The 14566-nt window shown below is 42.5% G+C and overlaps 1 protein-coding gene across 1 annotated transcript in view; it reads right to left on the bottom strand.

Moving 5' to 3' along the window:
- Positions 1-1123: 1123 nt before the first annotated feature.
- Positions 1124-14566, bottom strand: part of LOC104461184 (lamin tail domain-containing protein 1-like) — a gene marked incomplete at both ends in the record, with an annotated part of 19353 nt that continues 5910 nt past the window's right edge. Inside the window, 3 exons of the mRNA XM_010072667.1 lie at positions 1124-1189; positions 2478-2597; positions 5046-5232. Of these exons, the coding sequence (XP_010070969.1) occupies positions 1124-1189; positions 2478-2597; positions 5046-5232 (373 nt within the window). The remainder of the gene's footprint in view (positions 1190-2477; positions 2598-5045; positions 5233-14566) is intronic.

Below are 14566 nucleotides of genomic sequence, written 5' to 3'. Positions count from 1 at the left end.
CCGGCCTTGAACACCCCCGGGTTTGGGGCATCCACAACTCCTCTAGGCAACCTGTTCCAGTGTCTCACCACCCTCACTGTAAAAAAATTCTTTCTTATATCTAACCTAAATCTACCCTCTTTCAGTTTAAAGCCATTACCCCTTGTCTTATCTCTACATGCCCTTGTAGAAAGTCCCTCTCCAGCTTTCTTGTAGGCCCCCTTCAGGTACTGGAAGGTTACTATAAGGTCCTCCCAGAGTCTTCTCTTACCCAGGCTGAACAACCCCAACTCTCTCAGCCTGTCCTTATATGGGAGGTGTTCCAGCTCTCTGACCATCTTCGTGGCCCTCCTCTGGATCCTCACCAACAGGTCCATGTCCTTCTTATGTTGGGGACCCCAGAGCTGGAGGCAGTACTCCAGGTGAGGTCTCACGAGAGCAGAGGAGGACAATCACTTCCCTTGACCTGCTGGTCACGCTTCTTTTGATGCAGCCCAGGACATGGTGGGCTTTCTGGGCTGCAAGCACACATTGCTGGATGTTGTAAGCTTCTCATCAACCACCACCCCCAAGTCCTTCTCCTCAGGGCTGCTCTCAATCAATTCTCATCCCAGCCTGTATTTGTGCTTGGGATTGCCCTGACCCACATGCAGGATCTTGCACTTGGCCTTGTTGAACTTCATGAGGTTTGTGCAGACCCACCTCTCAAGCATGTCAAGGTCCCTCTGGATGGCATCCCTTCTCTCCAGCATGTCAACTGCACCACACAGCTTGGTGTTGTCGGCAAACTTACCGAGGGTGCAATAAACACACTCCTATCAGGAGTTTTGGGCTGGATTCCTGTTTGAATGTTAAGGTTAATTCTTATTTTCAAAATTTCAAAGCTTTTCAAACGTTGGTTACCAAGATGCTAATTTAAAAATGTTCACTTACAGAGCCAGCCTGACACAATGTTGCAGTTGCAGAGTACACACATTGAATGTCAGATACCTTTTAATGAAGCTTTGTCTTTTTTTCCTTGTTTGCCATGGGTCAGCCCTCTTCCACTCTGTATCAGTTATTATAAATTCTTGTTCATTTTCCCATCCCTCTTTTTGCTTTGTTGTTGAGAAAGTTGGTATAACAATGTTCTCAAATTTCTCACTTTCCTCTTTTTTTCCTCCCTTCCTTGGGTTCTGTTCCAGTAGAGAGGAGTGTACCAAGCCACGGCCTTAAAAAAAAACCAAACAAACATATCACTGCTTATTTATATTCTATATTTTTTCATCAAGATAATAGTTTGTTGTAGACAAACCAGGAAGGGCTGAAAGGGTAGGCACTCCAACGTATTTCTGAGTTATTTATCATTTGAAAGATAAATACTAATCGCAACCACCAAATTCCAGCTTTTTTCCTTTGGTCTTTAAAATTCATCACCAATCTTTAAATATATTTAGGGTAGACTGATCATCTTAAAATTCCATTGCTCCAACTAAGTAAACCAGACAAAGAAGGAGGGAAAAGAGGACATGACAATTCTGCAAGTACATCAAAGGCTGATGAAGAAAGAAAAAGCGATCTCTCCTCCATGTCCACAGTGGATAGGACAAGAAAGGAAGGACTAAAACTGAGGCAGAAAAAGATCAGTTTAGGCACTAGGAAACCTTTTCTAAGTATCCAGAGAGTGAGGCACTAAAGCAGATTGCCTGGGGACATAGTAGAGTCTCTGTTACTGAAGGTCTTCCAGAACTACCTAGGCAAACCACAACCAGAAGCAACCCTGGCAGAGGTAACCACATCTCAAGTTCCCTTTCAGCCTCTGATTCATTGGCACTGAGGTAAGAGCAAGTATGGACAAACTGAGCTAGAAGAGGAGTAAACGTGAAAAGGTGAGATAAAAAGTCAACATTCACTTAACAGTTTGTCGTGCTACCTTGGGGAAGCTGTATAGCTTACACTGTCTATGAAAATCACAGGTCTTTTCCATATTGTCACTACTTTGAGTTTGTCTAGCTAAAAATGACCAAAACCATAGTTGCCACTGGACAATCATAGGGTAAAAATTATCTTGGGCTCTTTCTCATCGCCAAGTCAACTGAAGTTTGCCTAAAAATACTCAACACAGTTGCCAAGCCGATGGCAGTTACTAATAGTGCAGCCAGGGGCTAAATACCCTTGGCCATAGCTCGATTTTTCATGGCTGAAACACAGTGGAAGAAGACAGTGGGCTGGCAACTCACACTTGTGGAGCCTCTGCTTCAGTCACTGTGAGGATGTTAGTCTTTCGTTCAACAAGGGGTGTCATCAATCTACTGTTTTTCTTCAATCCTTCACATCCTAAGAATTAACATCCACACTGAAGCAAGGTTAACAGAAAAAGATAACAGCTTTGCTATGTCTGGCTTGCTTGTGCTTGATTCTACAAGGACTTTAACAACAAGATCCTACATCTCTGAAGGAAGTCCAGCAATCGAGCCATCTGGGTAAGGAAACGTGGTGATTCTGCTCAGGGTACTCACTTGACCGCTAGGCTCACAGAGAATGGTGGCGCAATCAAGGCTTGTCCTAAATCTCTGCAGGTCCTTCCAAAGAAAATCCGAGGGAGGTTTGTGAAGCACCGTAGCATCTGCTGTCCAAACCTGCAAAGATCAAGCAACCATTAGATTAAAGACAAAATGGCTCCTGGATACTTCTACAATATAAGAACTCAGTAAAAACATCAGGTTTTCTTCTTCCTTTTTGATTTTTGTAAAACTGATCACTATTTGATCTGTGAAATCAAAGCTGAAAGAACTATATTTCAAGACTCACAGCTTAGTTATAGTGATTATTTTCAAGTACCTCTCCTGTGGATTAACAGAGATTAGCAAAGGTACATTTTTCAAGGTGTGATACTAAATCCTGGGCTTTTTGGTCTGGCTTGCTGAGAGTAAGATTAAAAATAGGCAGTTTCTTTTATTTTCTGAATTACCAGGGGCATTGGAAGAGATCTGTGATACCAGTGTCTGCTTCATTCTGGATTCCCTCTGTTCAGGGAGAAGCTGTCACTACTGGAGAATAGAATTTTTTTGTACTTTTATCCTTATATAAAAGATTTAACACTGTTGTGCTTTATAAAGTGAACACAATTATCTGTGACCTTTATCACTAACGCAGTAGCAAAAGGACCTGTTATGAAAACATTTCTCTTACATAAGACAACCCCAGCACGGTTTTGCGAACAGTGTTCCTAAAGGATTTGGCATTTGTCATCTGGGAGAAAATGGCTTCAACCATTTCCTGGGAGCCAAAACAATCCTCATTCAATTTTAAAGGAGAAGTATCTTGAAAAATATAAAATGCTCTCTTCCAAAAGTGCTCACCATACGGCCCTCTGCCAAGGTGTATTTGTGGCTCTTTCACACAGACACCAGAAGACAGCACTGACTGTGGCTCTTCTGGACCCCCACCAGCTTGCATTTCCAGCTTTCTTGTAAGAGGGATCACACAGGGCTGCATCAACCTGCATTGAGCTTGGTGATGAATATGGACTTTGCCTCCTTTTATTCTGCAAGGCCTCGATTTTCATCTCAGAAAAAGAAACAAGCACTGGTGGTAAAAGAGGCTTCACACCATGATCTAACCATGTACACTGGCATCTAACTCAAGCATTTTGCCTTGGTTCATCTGTTGTTCTCACAGGAAGCTGGGGCCTGGAAGTCCCCTCTAGCTGGCTGTCTGACGCAGACACTATTGTACATGAATTTTAGATGCAAGAGTTGGCAGCCTGAATACAACCCTTTGAAATTCATAAACCAGCAGAAATTTTCTGCTTGCATACACTGAAACAGAAGCTGTGGTAGATTTCCTACCTCTGTCAGTTGTTCACCCAAGAGCTCTAAAATGATGATGGGAACAGCCATCTTGTCAATGACTTCAGCACTAATCAGAGCACTTCAGAAAGGACTACTTTAAGGGTGAGTGGGAATGGTTGGCATGCCAAAGCCAACAAAGAGGAAACCATATCTGGGGAGATCTGCAAGGTGTCTTGCAGCCAGCCAAGCAGCCAGCCTCTTTACCCAGTACAGCAAAGGCTGTGCCTGCTCTGAGCATAGGTACATCCCAGAGGTTGCTGGAGACCATGTGCAGACACCAGCAGACATTCCTCAGCTACTCCTGCAACTGTGCCTTGGTCACATTTATTTCACACGTTCAAGCCTTTGTCATTACCATGGATATCAGATGCATATATTTGTTGTTTTCTATTCAAAGCTTTTCTGGGGTATGATTAAGTCATCTGACTCTTTGCATCTTAGATCCTACCTACCTCGCTAACTCTCATTCAAACTGGCAAAAAGATACATCTGAATGAGCTGGAGGGGAAGTAATCTTTGAAGAGCAGCAGCCCATGCACTAAATTTTTAACGTATAGTTCTGGCACAACATCAAAAGAGAGCACATCATTATCTTCCTTTTACAGCATAGGAAACTAAGGCACAGTGTGTCATCATTTTGCCTAAAGTCATCCAAGACAAAGCCAAGAACAGAGCCCCATTGCCAGAACAGTGGTTTGTGGCCTTCTCTGCTGGATAACAGCTGTCCTCAGACAGTGGGCATGGTCTGGAAAGCAACATCATTTTTCTTTATGTTTTCAGTTGAGACCCTACTATACTCATACCTCAGACTAGACAAAAAAACCATATTAATTGTTTCAGTAGCAACACATACAACTCGTTTCCTTTCCAGTTCTATCATTTGTGGGTTTCTGATCCAAGGTTCACACCCTCTGTTGGCAAACACTGGCACAACTCAATATTCTGACAGTACAGGGAGCTTTTTATGGGACCAATGGTTGTAAAAAGGAATGTATCAAATAAGGACTTTCCAGGACATCTTCCCATTGCTGGGCAACATGGAATGCTGGACATGTCATTCAAATTCCAGGCTTGTACTGGTGACGGACATTAGCAGCTTCTTCTGCATTCATCATTATTTGTGAGTGTTAGCCTTTCTGAAAATACAGACTTAAGTTTGACTCTATACCATCAGGCTAAGAGTGTATCCTGGTCTGTCAGCTGAGAAAAGGCACTCAAAACCCCAACACTCACTGTCAAAGTGGAGTTGGGCCCCAGCCTGGTCTCAGGGGGGAACTGAAATACAGCCACTGCTTGACCTTGGATGTCCTGCTTCAAGAGATAATCTCCAATGCTTTCTTCTTTTCCAGGAGCACAGTTCAGGATCTTTACAAAACGACCACCTGGATCAACTTCAGCAATGTTCAAATTTCCAATAGCACTGAAAGAACAGAAGTTGATTTGAAAGTGTAAAAGCATTGCTCAATTGTAAAAATACATGTATTTCCTTATAATAACTAGCCTAGATGTCAGTAATTAATGGTAAGTAAATGTACCACAGGCAGAATATTTACAGCACTGCCATTCTACTTTTTATGCTGTGCCATCTGAAAAAATCCATTTGTATTAAAATTAGTATATTCTATTTCTCTTTCACACTTAGGTAGCATCCATTACCATCAAAAATTAAAAGATTCTTTCTGGGGCAAAAAAGTCATCAGTATACCATTTGAATTTGGTTTTGTCTAAATCTGTACAGGGTACAAATTCTAAGGCTGCCTTGGGTATTTAGCCTAGTATGATTAGTGGGAGTTGTGTAGCTGAATCCTTTTGTAAGTTTAGAAAATTCCTCCTGTCCATCAGTATACCTTCCTCCTCCTGCCTCTCATTGTTTTTTCCTCCCTGGAGAAAGACAAATCTTTATTATTAACAATTTATTATTAACTCAGAGAGACTCCATGCTACAAGACTGAGATTTCATCCCTCCCTTGTTTCGGAATCCCAGCAAAGCAGGGTCTGGTTTGCATCTGCAGTAAACAGGGACTTCTTGCGTGAGCAGGGGAACACTCAATCTCCCTTAAGCACTGGAAAACAAAATCATCACTTGAGTGCTCCTTTAAGGAGTGCACATGTCAAGGGAGCACTTTTAAACACTCAGTCCCAGACTGTAATACTCATCATAGGTCTTATTAGACAGGTTGTGAATGAAGTCTAAAAATCATTCAAATTTTGATGCAGCATCTACCACAATAGTACTGCTGCAGTGTCTTGTCTGTTTTCTGTGTGTGTAATGCTTTTGCCCTTGCCACATTTGTCTGGTGCCAGTAAGTTTAAGTAACAGACCTTTGTGTGTATAGTAAAGGTTGACCCAACAGCCCAGACAGCTTATGTGCTTGCTTAACATACCCAAATCCTCATCGACAGCGTGACAAATACTGCCCACCCACCCCTAATAATTCAGCTGTGTGGTAGAGCAGTGAGTCACGCTTGCTCACGACAGCCAGGCTGCCTCCAGGCTGCCGCTGGCATTGATAGATTTGGAAGCAGAGCCGCGGGGAACTGCTCCCTCCCTGGCCAGAGAAGACACGCATAGTGAATGTAATACTTGGCTGCCTCTCTTCTGCCTTCCTGTAAACTTCGGGAACTCTAGAGCGTCCCTCCTCCCGGTCAGTCCTGGTCTATTTGTGCTTCACATCAGCAAGGAGACGCCAGGAGACGGCTTACTGGAGACGTAGAGCCTCGGAGGGGCTTTGGCAGCACAGCCAGGCTGTGAGGGACCTCACCTTCAGACTGTCCCCCTCTTCTGACTGCTTGCTTTCATCTGGCTGCCACAGTTTGGCATATTTCTCCTTCCTCCCTGCTCGTAGGACCACACTATAAGCTGGATCATTGAAATAACCAAGCGTAAAGGGTTTTGGGGGAACACTATTTTAACCTGAGCTTTTTTATTAGTCTCTGCAAGCTGCGGTATCAGTGCAGCTGAAGGGATGGACAGCTGTGCTTAAAAACTTTGCAAATTGCTGAGGTAGAGAATGATCCTTCAGGATCCCTCAGTCTGTAGGTCATAATTTACACATGCAATACACATTCAGATGTAAAACGCTGCAATTCAAATCCACTGTTGCTTTCTACATCGGCTACAGTCCCAGAGCTCCAGCACTGGGCTCTAGAACCAGAATGACACCAGCAACAAAGAGAAATCCCTGACATTCTTACCCTCTGGAAAGGTGTAGAGCCAGTTAAGTCAATGGGAGAAGACTTTTAAACCATGCAGAAAGCAAAGATCTTCCTGATCTCCCATTTCTATCTGTGCAAGAAAAATAAAAGTCTTGGGTGCCAAAATATATCTAGGAGGCAGACAGGAAAAAGCAGATGGGGAAAGAAACATCCTAAAATGGTTTGAAAAGGTCATTTCTATGATGTAACACTGTAAACAGCAGCATCCTGGTTGATAATGTAGTTAGTAACAGGGTCTAGGGTAGTGTGACTTCCCCTAAACAAGACCTCAGGTTGAACCTAGTGAAGCCGGGAGACTTAGGAACATAAAATGGGGCTGATAGGAGTTTTCGATACAAGACACAGGACTGGTCAAGGAGCAAATGATAGGACACAGGAATTTGGTGTTGGAAGCTGCTGAAGCATGCAACACAGAGCAGCTAGCTAGCTTGCATCCAGGCAACCGACTGCCTCCCAGCCATGCCGGCTGAAGGAAAAGGTCATATCCAAAGCTGGAAGGGTTAAATAGCTCAACCACGCCTAAGGGGCAAGAGCTGTTACTGATAAAGAAGAGTAAATGGGCTCGATCATCCTTCAATCTCAAATGCTTCTGAATCAATTGGGAATTCTCCTGTGCCAGCTCAGAGACCACAGTACTTTTGATGAGCATGGGATGGGAATGCAAATCTCCTTCCAGGCATGAAAATACAGCCTCCTTCTGTGGACAACTCCCAGTACCTAGAAGAGCCTAGGAGGAGCTGTTACCTCTTGATGATTCTGCTCTGGGTGGGACTTCCAAGGTAGCGGCTCTCTGGCATCTCCCTTTTGTTCCTGGGAGAAGCCACCCACTGATCCCTTGACTCAGCCTGGGATTAACAGAAATCTTTATTCTCTGCTTGTACTTCCCAAGGAGAGCCTCTAAGTCAAGAGCTCCTTTATTGCTAACATATGTAAATCTAAAAAAAAAATCTCCTTAAGAATCAATGTCAGTTTTTCATACAGGCGTGGGGTCTGCACATAGCAAAAGAGAGAGAAGTCGAAGAAAGGAAGGAAGTCAGGCAGGTCCACACCCAGCACCAGGGACCTTGACTCCACTCACCACAAAACTTAAGAGCAGGTATAATTCTCCTCACTTTACTTACAAGAGAAAGTGAAGCTCTCTGACACACACTCCCTCACACCCTTTCCTGCTCTTTTCCTCAGACACTTCTATCTTTAGTCAGTCACCTTTGTTGTATATTCCTTTAAATTGTAATTGGATAATCTTCCAGATTTTGGGGAACCCCTTTGTCAGAGGAATTCCTGGGGATATAGCCCCTGTGTGATGAAATTCAGAGTGACTAAATTAACAAAGGACTGACTAAAGGTGAGATTCTTTGTTTGAACTGGAAATCCTGTTTTACCAGCAATGATTTTTAAGGAACCCTGTAATAAAATACATATGCTTGTACCATCATGTTCCGGTATACTGCTTTCTGCCAAACAAAACTCTGAATTTATGAATATCACAATCTATGTGTATGTGTCATTGAGAATTTGGACCTTAGCCTGTGCACTTCCTACCCTTGACCTTAAAAATCCCTAATGTATAGGCACCATTTGAACTAATTTCCCCAAACTCATTTGGCTTCTGCACTCTCTCTAAGCGTACATGAAGCTCTTAGTCCCATGCCAAAGCCTTATGTAACAGGAGGGAGGGAGCTGGCAGGGAAAGTGAGACCTGCCGGATTTCTCTGAGACCTTGTATAGCCACCTTAGCTGCTGGATGGCAAGAGAATTTTGTGAGTTTAAATGAGAGAATAACTTCTATAAGGAGATGTTCACTGAAGGCTTCAAAGCTTTTTTTAGCAAGCTAGTTTACCTTTCACAATAGTGGACCAGCTCCTGTGAGACAGAAACTAAAGTGCTAAAGTGCATGGGGGAGAGGTCAGTATGTGTTGATGCTGTAGTTTCTTCTGCTACATGCTAATATTCTCTGGTGGAACAGAATCCAAAGTTTTCTGTAATGCACATAGCACTGCACATTGCAGAGGGGGGAAAAAATGTAAGTGCTCTTGGTAGCATGGGGAGCATGAGCCATGGACCTATGACCTGCCATTAGGATTCTGTTTGAGCTTCTCCTGTCTGAGCTGATAGAGGTAGCAACAAGGCATTTTAACTATAAAACACGCCAAGAATTAAAGTCTTTCTAATCTCCTAAGTATTTAAGAAAGTCACAGATTGATACTACTATTACATTGGGAAAGGCTTATCTCCAGAAGTACAAATCTATTTATTTTTATGTCAACAGATTTAACTATACTAGAGGGACAGGACAAGAAAAATCCTGGGAGAAGGCTCAGCTTAGTCTTTGTGAAAGGCTGTGAAATATTCATACCTAGTAGCTGTACACAACTGCAGGCCTGAAATGCCAAGGTTCAGCTGAGATCCCCAGTGCTTTACAGATCAGGGCTTTAACTTAACTCATCCTTAGTATGTAGCATGTGTAGTTAGTACAAAACAGATACTGATGATTTATGATTTTCAGTAGCCATGCACAAAATTTCAAGTATCAGTTTCTATTTTTCCTGTTTTCTGCAAAACAGACACCCCAAAAATATACCAGATCTAACACTGCTCAGCTGCGAAAGTCAGAGGAAGGTTTAGGGCAATATTCACATTGAACAGATACTATGACTGACTCTAAGCATCAGTGCCAGACATGTGTGACAATATTATCACCCTCCTTGCACACAGCTGATAGTTGAAAATCCTAATGCAGTGAATCCTGATTCTGCTGAAAATCCGAATAGCTCAACTCCCATCCATTCCTCAGTATGACATTAGTGAACAATCTCATTACACATATAACCTTCAAGGTGCTTTAAGCATGTTCACGTATTCTCAAAAGGAAATGGATGTAAATTAAACTCGATTATAAACAATAAAACCAAAATATCCTAGTTGGCCAAACCCACATATTTCTACTAAGTTTGTGTATACTTGTACTGTGGCTTCGCGACAAATCGCATCCAGACATACTACTCATCGATTCTCTGCAGAAGTACTACTAAATTATGCTTTCACACTGTGTACACTCAAAGGATGTTATATAATGCAATACCGAATTAAAACATTGGGTATTGTGTACTACAATGTAATTTTATTTATTTAATGCATATAACAAGAAAAAGTATAGTTTAAATCCAAATTGAGTGGAGTAAAACAAAAATGTGCTAGTGTGTTGGCATGGTAGAATACCATAGTAGTAATTAATCAAATGAGAATTAAAAGAATGGCTTCACTTATGCATTTAACAAGTTTAACCACACACAAAGAAAACTGTCATCGCTTTTTACTCTTTATCTTCAACAATTAGCAGAGCTAATGACTTATTTTGCTTTCTGTAAGAGACAAATGTGATTCAATCCCCACTGGAAAACAGTTCACACAATACAAGGAAATACATAAAGGGGAAGGTGATCTCTTTTATCTCCTAATGTTTACCTAGAGTTATTCTTCTCAAGCCCAGTCAAACAGTATGGTGTATCTCATTATTTGGAAACAGCTTTAGAGCTCTGAATACAACTGGAGCTTTCATGCTGGCTTTCAAAGGTGTCTTTTCATGGCTCTCCCTGCAACATCCTGAGACTTACACAGATCTTGTTATGGAAACATATGCAAGGAGCACCACGGGTTTAGAAAGACTAAGTCCATGAGAAAAAAGCATGTAAAGTCGACAATTACAAAATGAATGAAAGCAGGGAGACCAGCAGGCATCAAAGAGCTGGGAGTCAGGAAAGTGTTTGATAAAGTGCCTCTCAAAATATTATCTCCCATTGGCTTAGACATAAATACTGTCACAGGAACTGTCTGAAGGACTGCAAAGAAGGAATAATAATAGACAAGGGGGTTGCATCTCATATGTTCCCTATAGGGACAAAGGGTAGCTCTCATTTCACAGAGCAACTCCACTTGTGATGTGCAAAGGGGAGTAAGACAGCTGATTAATAAAATATGTAGATAACATTAAGTTGAGAGGAGAGGATAGGGGAACACAAATGAGAGCAAGAGAAATAATACAAAGAGCCCTAGAGAGCTTAGAAATATGGGCAGCAAATAAGTGAGATGCAGCTCTTGGAAAACCGTACACTAATTTATCGAGGGGAAATAGCATTCACTGGAGGGAAAAGTATGGAAAGCAATAATGCTGAAAGAAGGCTAGGAGGAAGCCAATGACGCATTTGCAATTTGACAGAACAAAAAAGGCTGTTACAATTTTATGGCACTGTCCTTGCAGAGTAGGGAGCATGGAGTGGAAGATTCTCCTTGTGCAGCTGTGGAGAGGGGAAGCTGGCAATACTGATCTCAGTGTTCACATGCACCAGTGCCTGGTATGACCAGGCTTCATTGACTACAAGAAAATTCCTCCTAGGAGTAAATGCAGGTAAATAGACTTCTCTCACTTCTATTATAGGCCAAACAGACTTCATCCACTCCTCACACCAAACATGATCTCATTCACAGAATCATAGAAAGGTTTGGGTTGAAAGGGACCTTAAAGATCATCAAGATCCAACCCCCCTGCCATGGGCAGGGACACCCTCCACTAGAGCAGGTTGCTCAAAGCCTCATCCAGCCTGGCCTTGAACCCCTCCAGGGATGGCGCATCACCAGCTTCTCTGGGCAACCTGTGCCAGTGCCTTACCACCCTCACAGTCAAAAATTTCTTCCTAATATCTAACAACATATTAATGATGCTTTGTTTTGTTTTAAGTACTACTCTGATAGAAACTCTGGATTTAGGCTGGCATGAGACCAGAATAAAATGTACTGAGTTCGTTTTAGGACATCTCATCACCAGAAAAATATTTATGATTAACAAGGAATTACAGAAAGGTATAAAAATCATGAGGGATGAAGGGACTAATTTGTGGGGAAGAAAAAGAGCTAAAATGCTTGTCTTCAATAGATAATAACAGAGACACGTGATACCAGAATGGGTATAGTAGTTGGGTGGAAAATCCCCAAAAGGCAAAAGCTTTGTACAGATGAACTATCACCAATGAAATATCATTGTAAAAGGAGAAATGTACTTTGAGTATTGTGAAAGCAACGCTAACAATAAGGACGAGCAGGCCTATCCACTGAACAACGCAGTAGGAAGCAGTCTGTAGCAGACAGTGTCCACACAGGGACTAGCCTTAAAACTGGAGTTGTCAATTGTTGAAATTTCTCTGAAGGAGACATTCAGGAAAACTGAAACCAGATGAAGATCTGTTTTCATAGGTCCTTCACACCCTTAGTATATGTGAAGCTAAATTAAAGATGGCAAATGCCTTTTGGGACAACTAGCTTCTCCAGGAGACAACACTTTATTTTTTAATAGTATTTCTAGGTGGGTGTAAACCACATGCAGCCCAGTAAACTCCTTTGGCTGCCTGTCACTGCCTCAAATAGCTTCATGCAGCCCACAGGGTGGGACCCTCTGAAGTCCTCTGCAATATCAATTCTATTCTTGGATTCAAAATTAGGTGGTATGAAGAAAAGGCCAAACCAGCCATGAGGTAGTGTGTTTCTGTTCCTTTTATGGACTGCCTTCACAAGGGAGGTATCTTTGAATTTTTATTAACAAACATTCAAAGGGACACGGTGAATGAAGAGTGATTTATCCTTTCTGAGGGTGAAGTCCAGTTTGGGGGCAGTTGTCCCTAAACCAATAAGTGAGATCCTTACATTTCAAAGCTTTTGATATTCTACAGTATCCTCCTGGGTAATGATCCAGTCTCTTATCAAGGGTTTGCTTGTGTTTCGCAGCTCCTCTAAAGGAGATACTGCAGAATACACCATTTCTTCCCTCCAAAAATAACCTGCAGGAAAGCCCCAACTGTGCCTGTACCTGGATGCAGACTTTTGGTAGTCCTTACAAGCAGAATGTGTCCTTCCATGACACTCCATGGATGCAAGGCTCTGGGCAATCTTCCTTGAGTCAGTAAACAAAGGGATGAAGCAGCTCTGGCGTTGTCCTGACACCATCATTGAAAGGCTAAGGTTTCTTGATGGAGCAGAGTTACAGTTTGCTATCTCAATAACACCTTTGGACTGACCTGATGAGCAAGCAAAAGACAAAGACACTGCATTATGCAGTGTTAACAGAAAGACAACTTATGAGAAACAAATATATTTTTTTTTTTGTAACAAAAATGGAACATGCAATTTCCTCTTTGCCTCTCATTGCAAAGCGATGCTTAGGAAACGCTCCTCTCAAAGCGTTAAACCTATGGCTATAAAATAGAGCACAGCTGGTAAACTGAGTATTTTCTTACTGACATGTAGATTTATTACCTCATTGGAATTACCTTGGGTAACAAAAAACCAATAAATTATACCATCAGTGGTATAATTGTCATCTTGCAATTTCAGTGCTGTTAGACAGCATAGCATCAGCGGTGAGTGGATAACTAATATATCAAGGCTCCCTTCCAATTACAAAATGAATGTGGTAACATTTCCTAATCCCCTTTTTGTTCCCCTTTTCAAATATTAGTGTTCAAGAGGGACTATGCAGGACTCTGCATCCTGGCAAAGGCATGGAGAACCAGAGAGAGGGAACATGCCCAGTGAACCTGTTTTTCACCAGGAAAACTTCTCTCATCTCTCACATCAAAGTCTCCCCAACAAACTGAATCCTTTTCAGTGCCTGTTTCTCAGGCTATATATTTAAGATTTCCTTCTATATTTTATGCTGAGTATTGTACGAGACTCACTCCACGAGGCAATCTATCTCTAACCAGATCTGGTGGGGCAGCCTTAATTTTGGGGGGAAGATGTGTCGCCCTGGGACCAGAGGTGCTGGTTCACCTGCCTGTGTTAAACTAGCAGTTAGTGGCAGGGAAGCAGAATAGCACAGGGGTAATAAGGAGGTGAAACGCTACAGCGCAAGCAGTCTCAAGAGAAAGCTACAGCTGGCGTACAGCTTAACAGAGTGTGACTTTGGTTGAGGATGAACAGAACTAGGAAACATTAAAGAATGGCCTTTGGGCTTTTGGTAGCAGAGAAACAGCACAAGGGGCAACGAGCTCCCTAAGCCAGGAACTAGAAACACTGGGCTTTGTTTTTCTGGGCTGGAGCCTTTGCTAGATCAAACACTCAGGGTGGCAGCCAAACTGGCAGCCGCAGGGTGAACAGACTGTGTTGAAGCTGCTTTTCACTGATGTGTCAACAAGCCAGTCTGTTTCTGAGATCAGACTGATGGTTGCTTTTGCTGTTGCTAGGATCTGGCATCCTTAAAAGGGGCTTTTGGAGAGCCTCTAGGAGGGGCCCTGACACTGTTGAAATTCAGTGGGATCAAATTACTAATCCGTTTATGCTCCTTTGGAAACTACTGTCTAAACTCTGGTAGTGCTCCACACTCGGCAGGGAAAAGTGCTGTAGGAGAAGCCTCCAGGAGAGCATCTCCTGGGCAGAAAAAGCCTCCTCTCCTGTGGCACCCTGAACAGTCCTGGAAACCGTATCTCCATCAGTCATTAAACTGCCTTTAAGTAGTTCACCCTGGGGCAGCAGCTCTGCCCTGTAGGCTC

The sequence above is a fragment of the Pterocles gutturalis genome, unplaced genomic scaffold, assembly GCF_000699245.1.
Source record: "Pterocles gutturalis isolate BGI_N339 unplaced genomic scaffold, ASM69924v1 scaffold18437, whole genome shotgun sequence".
NCBI lineage: Eukaryota > Metazoa > Chordata > Aves > Pterocliformes > Pteroclidae > Pterocles > Pterocles gutturalis.
This window is presented reverse-complemented; position numbering and strand designations above follow the sequence as displayed.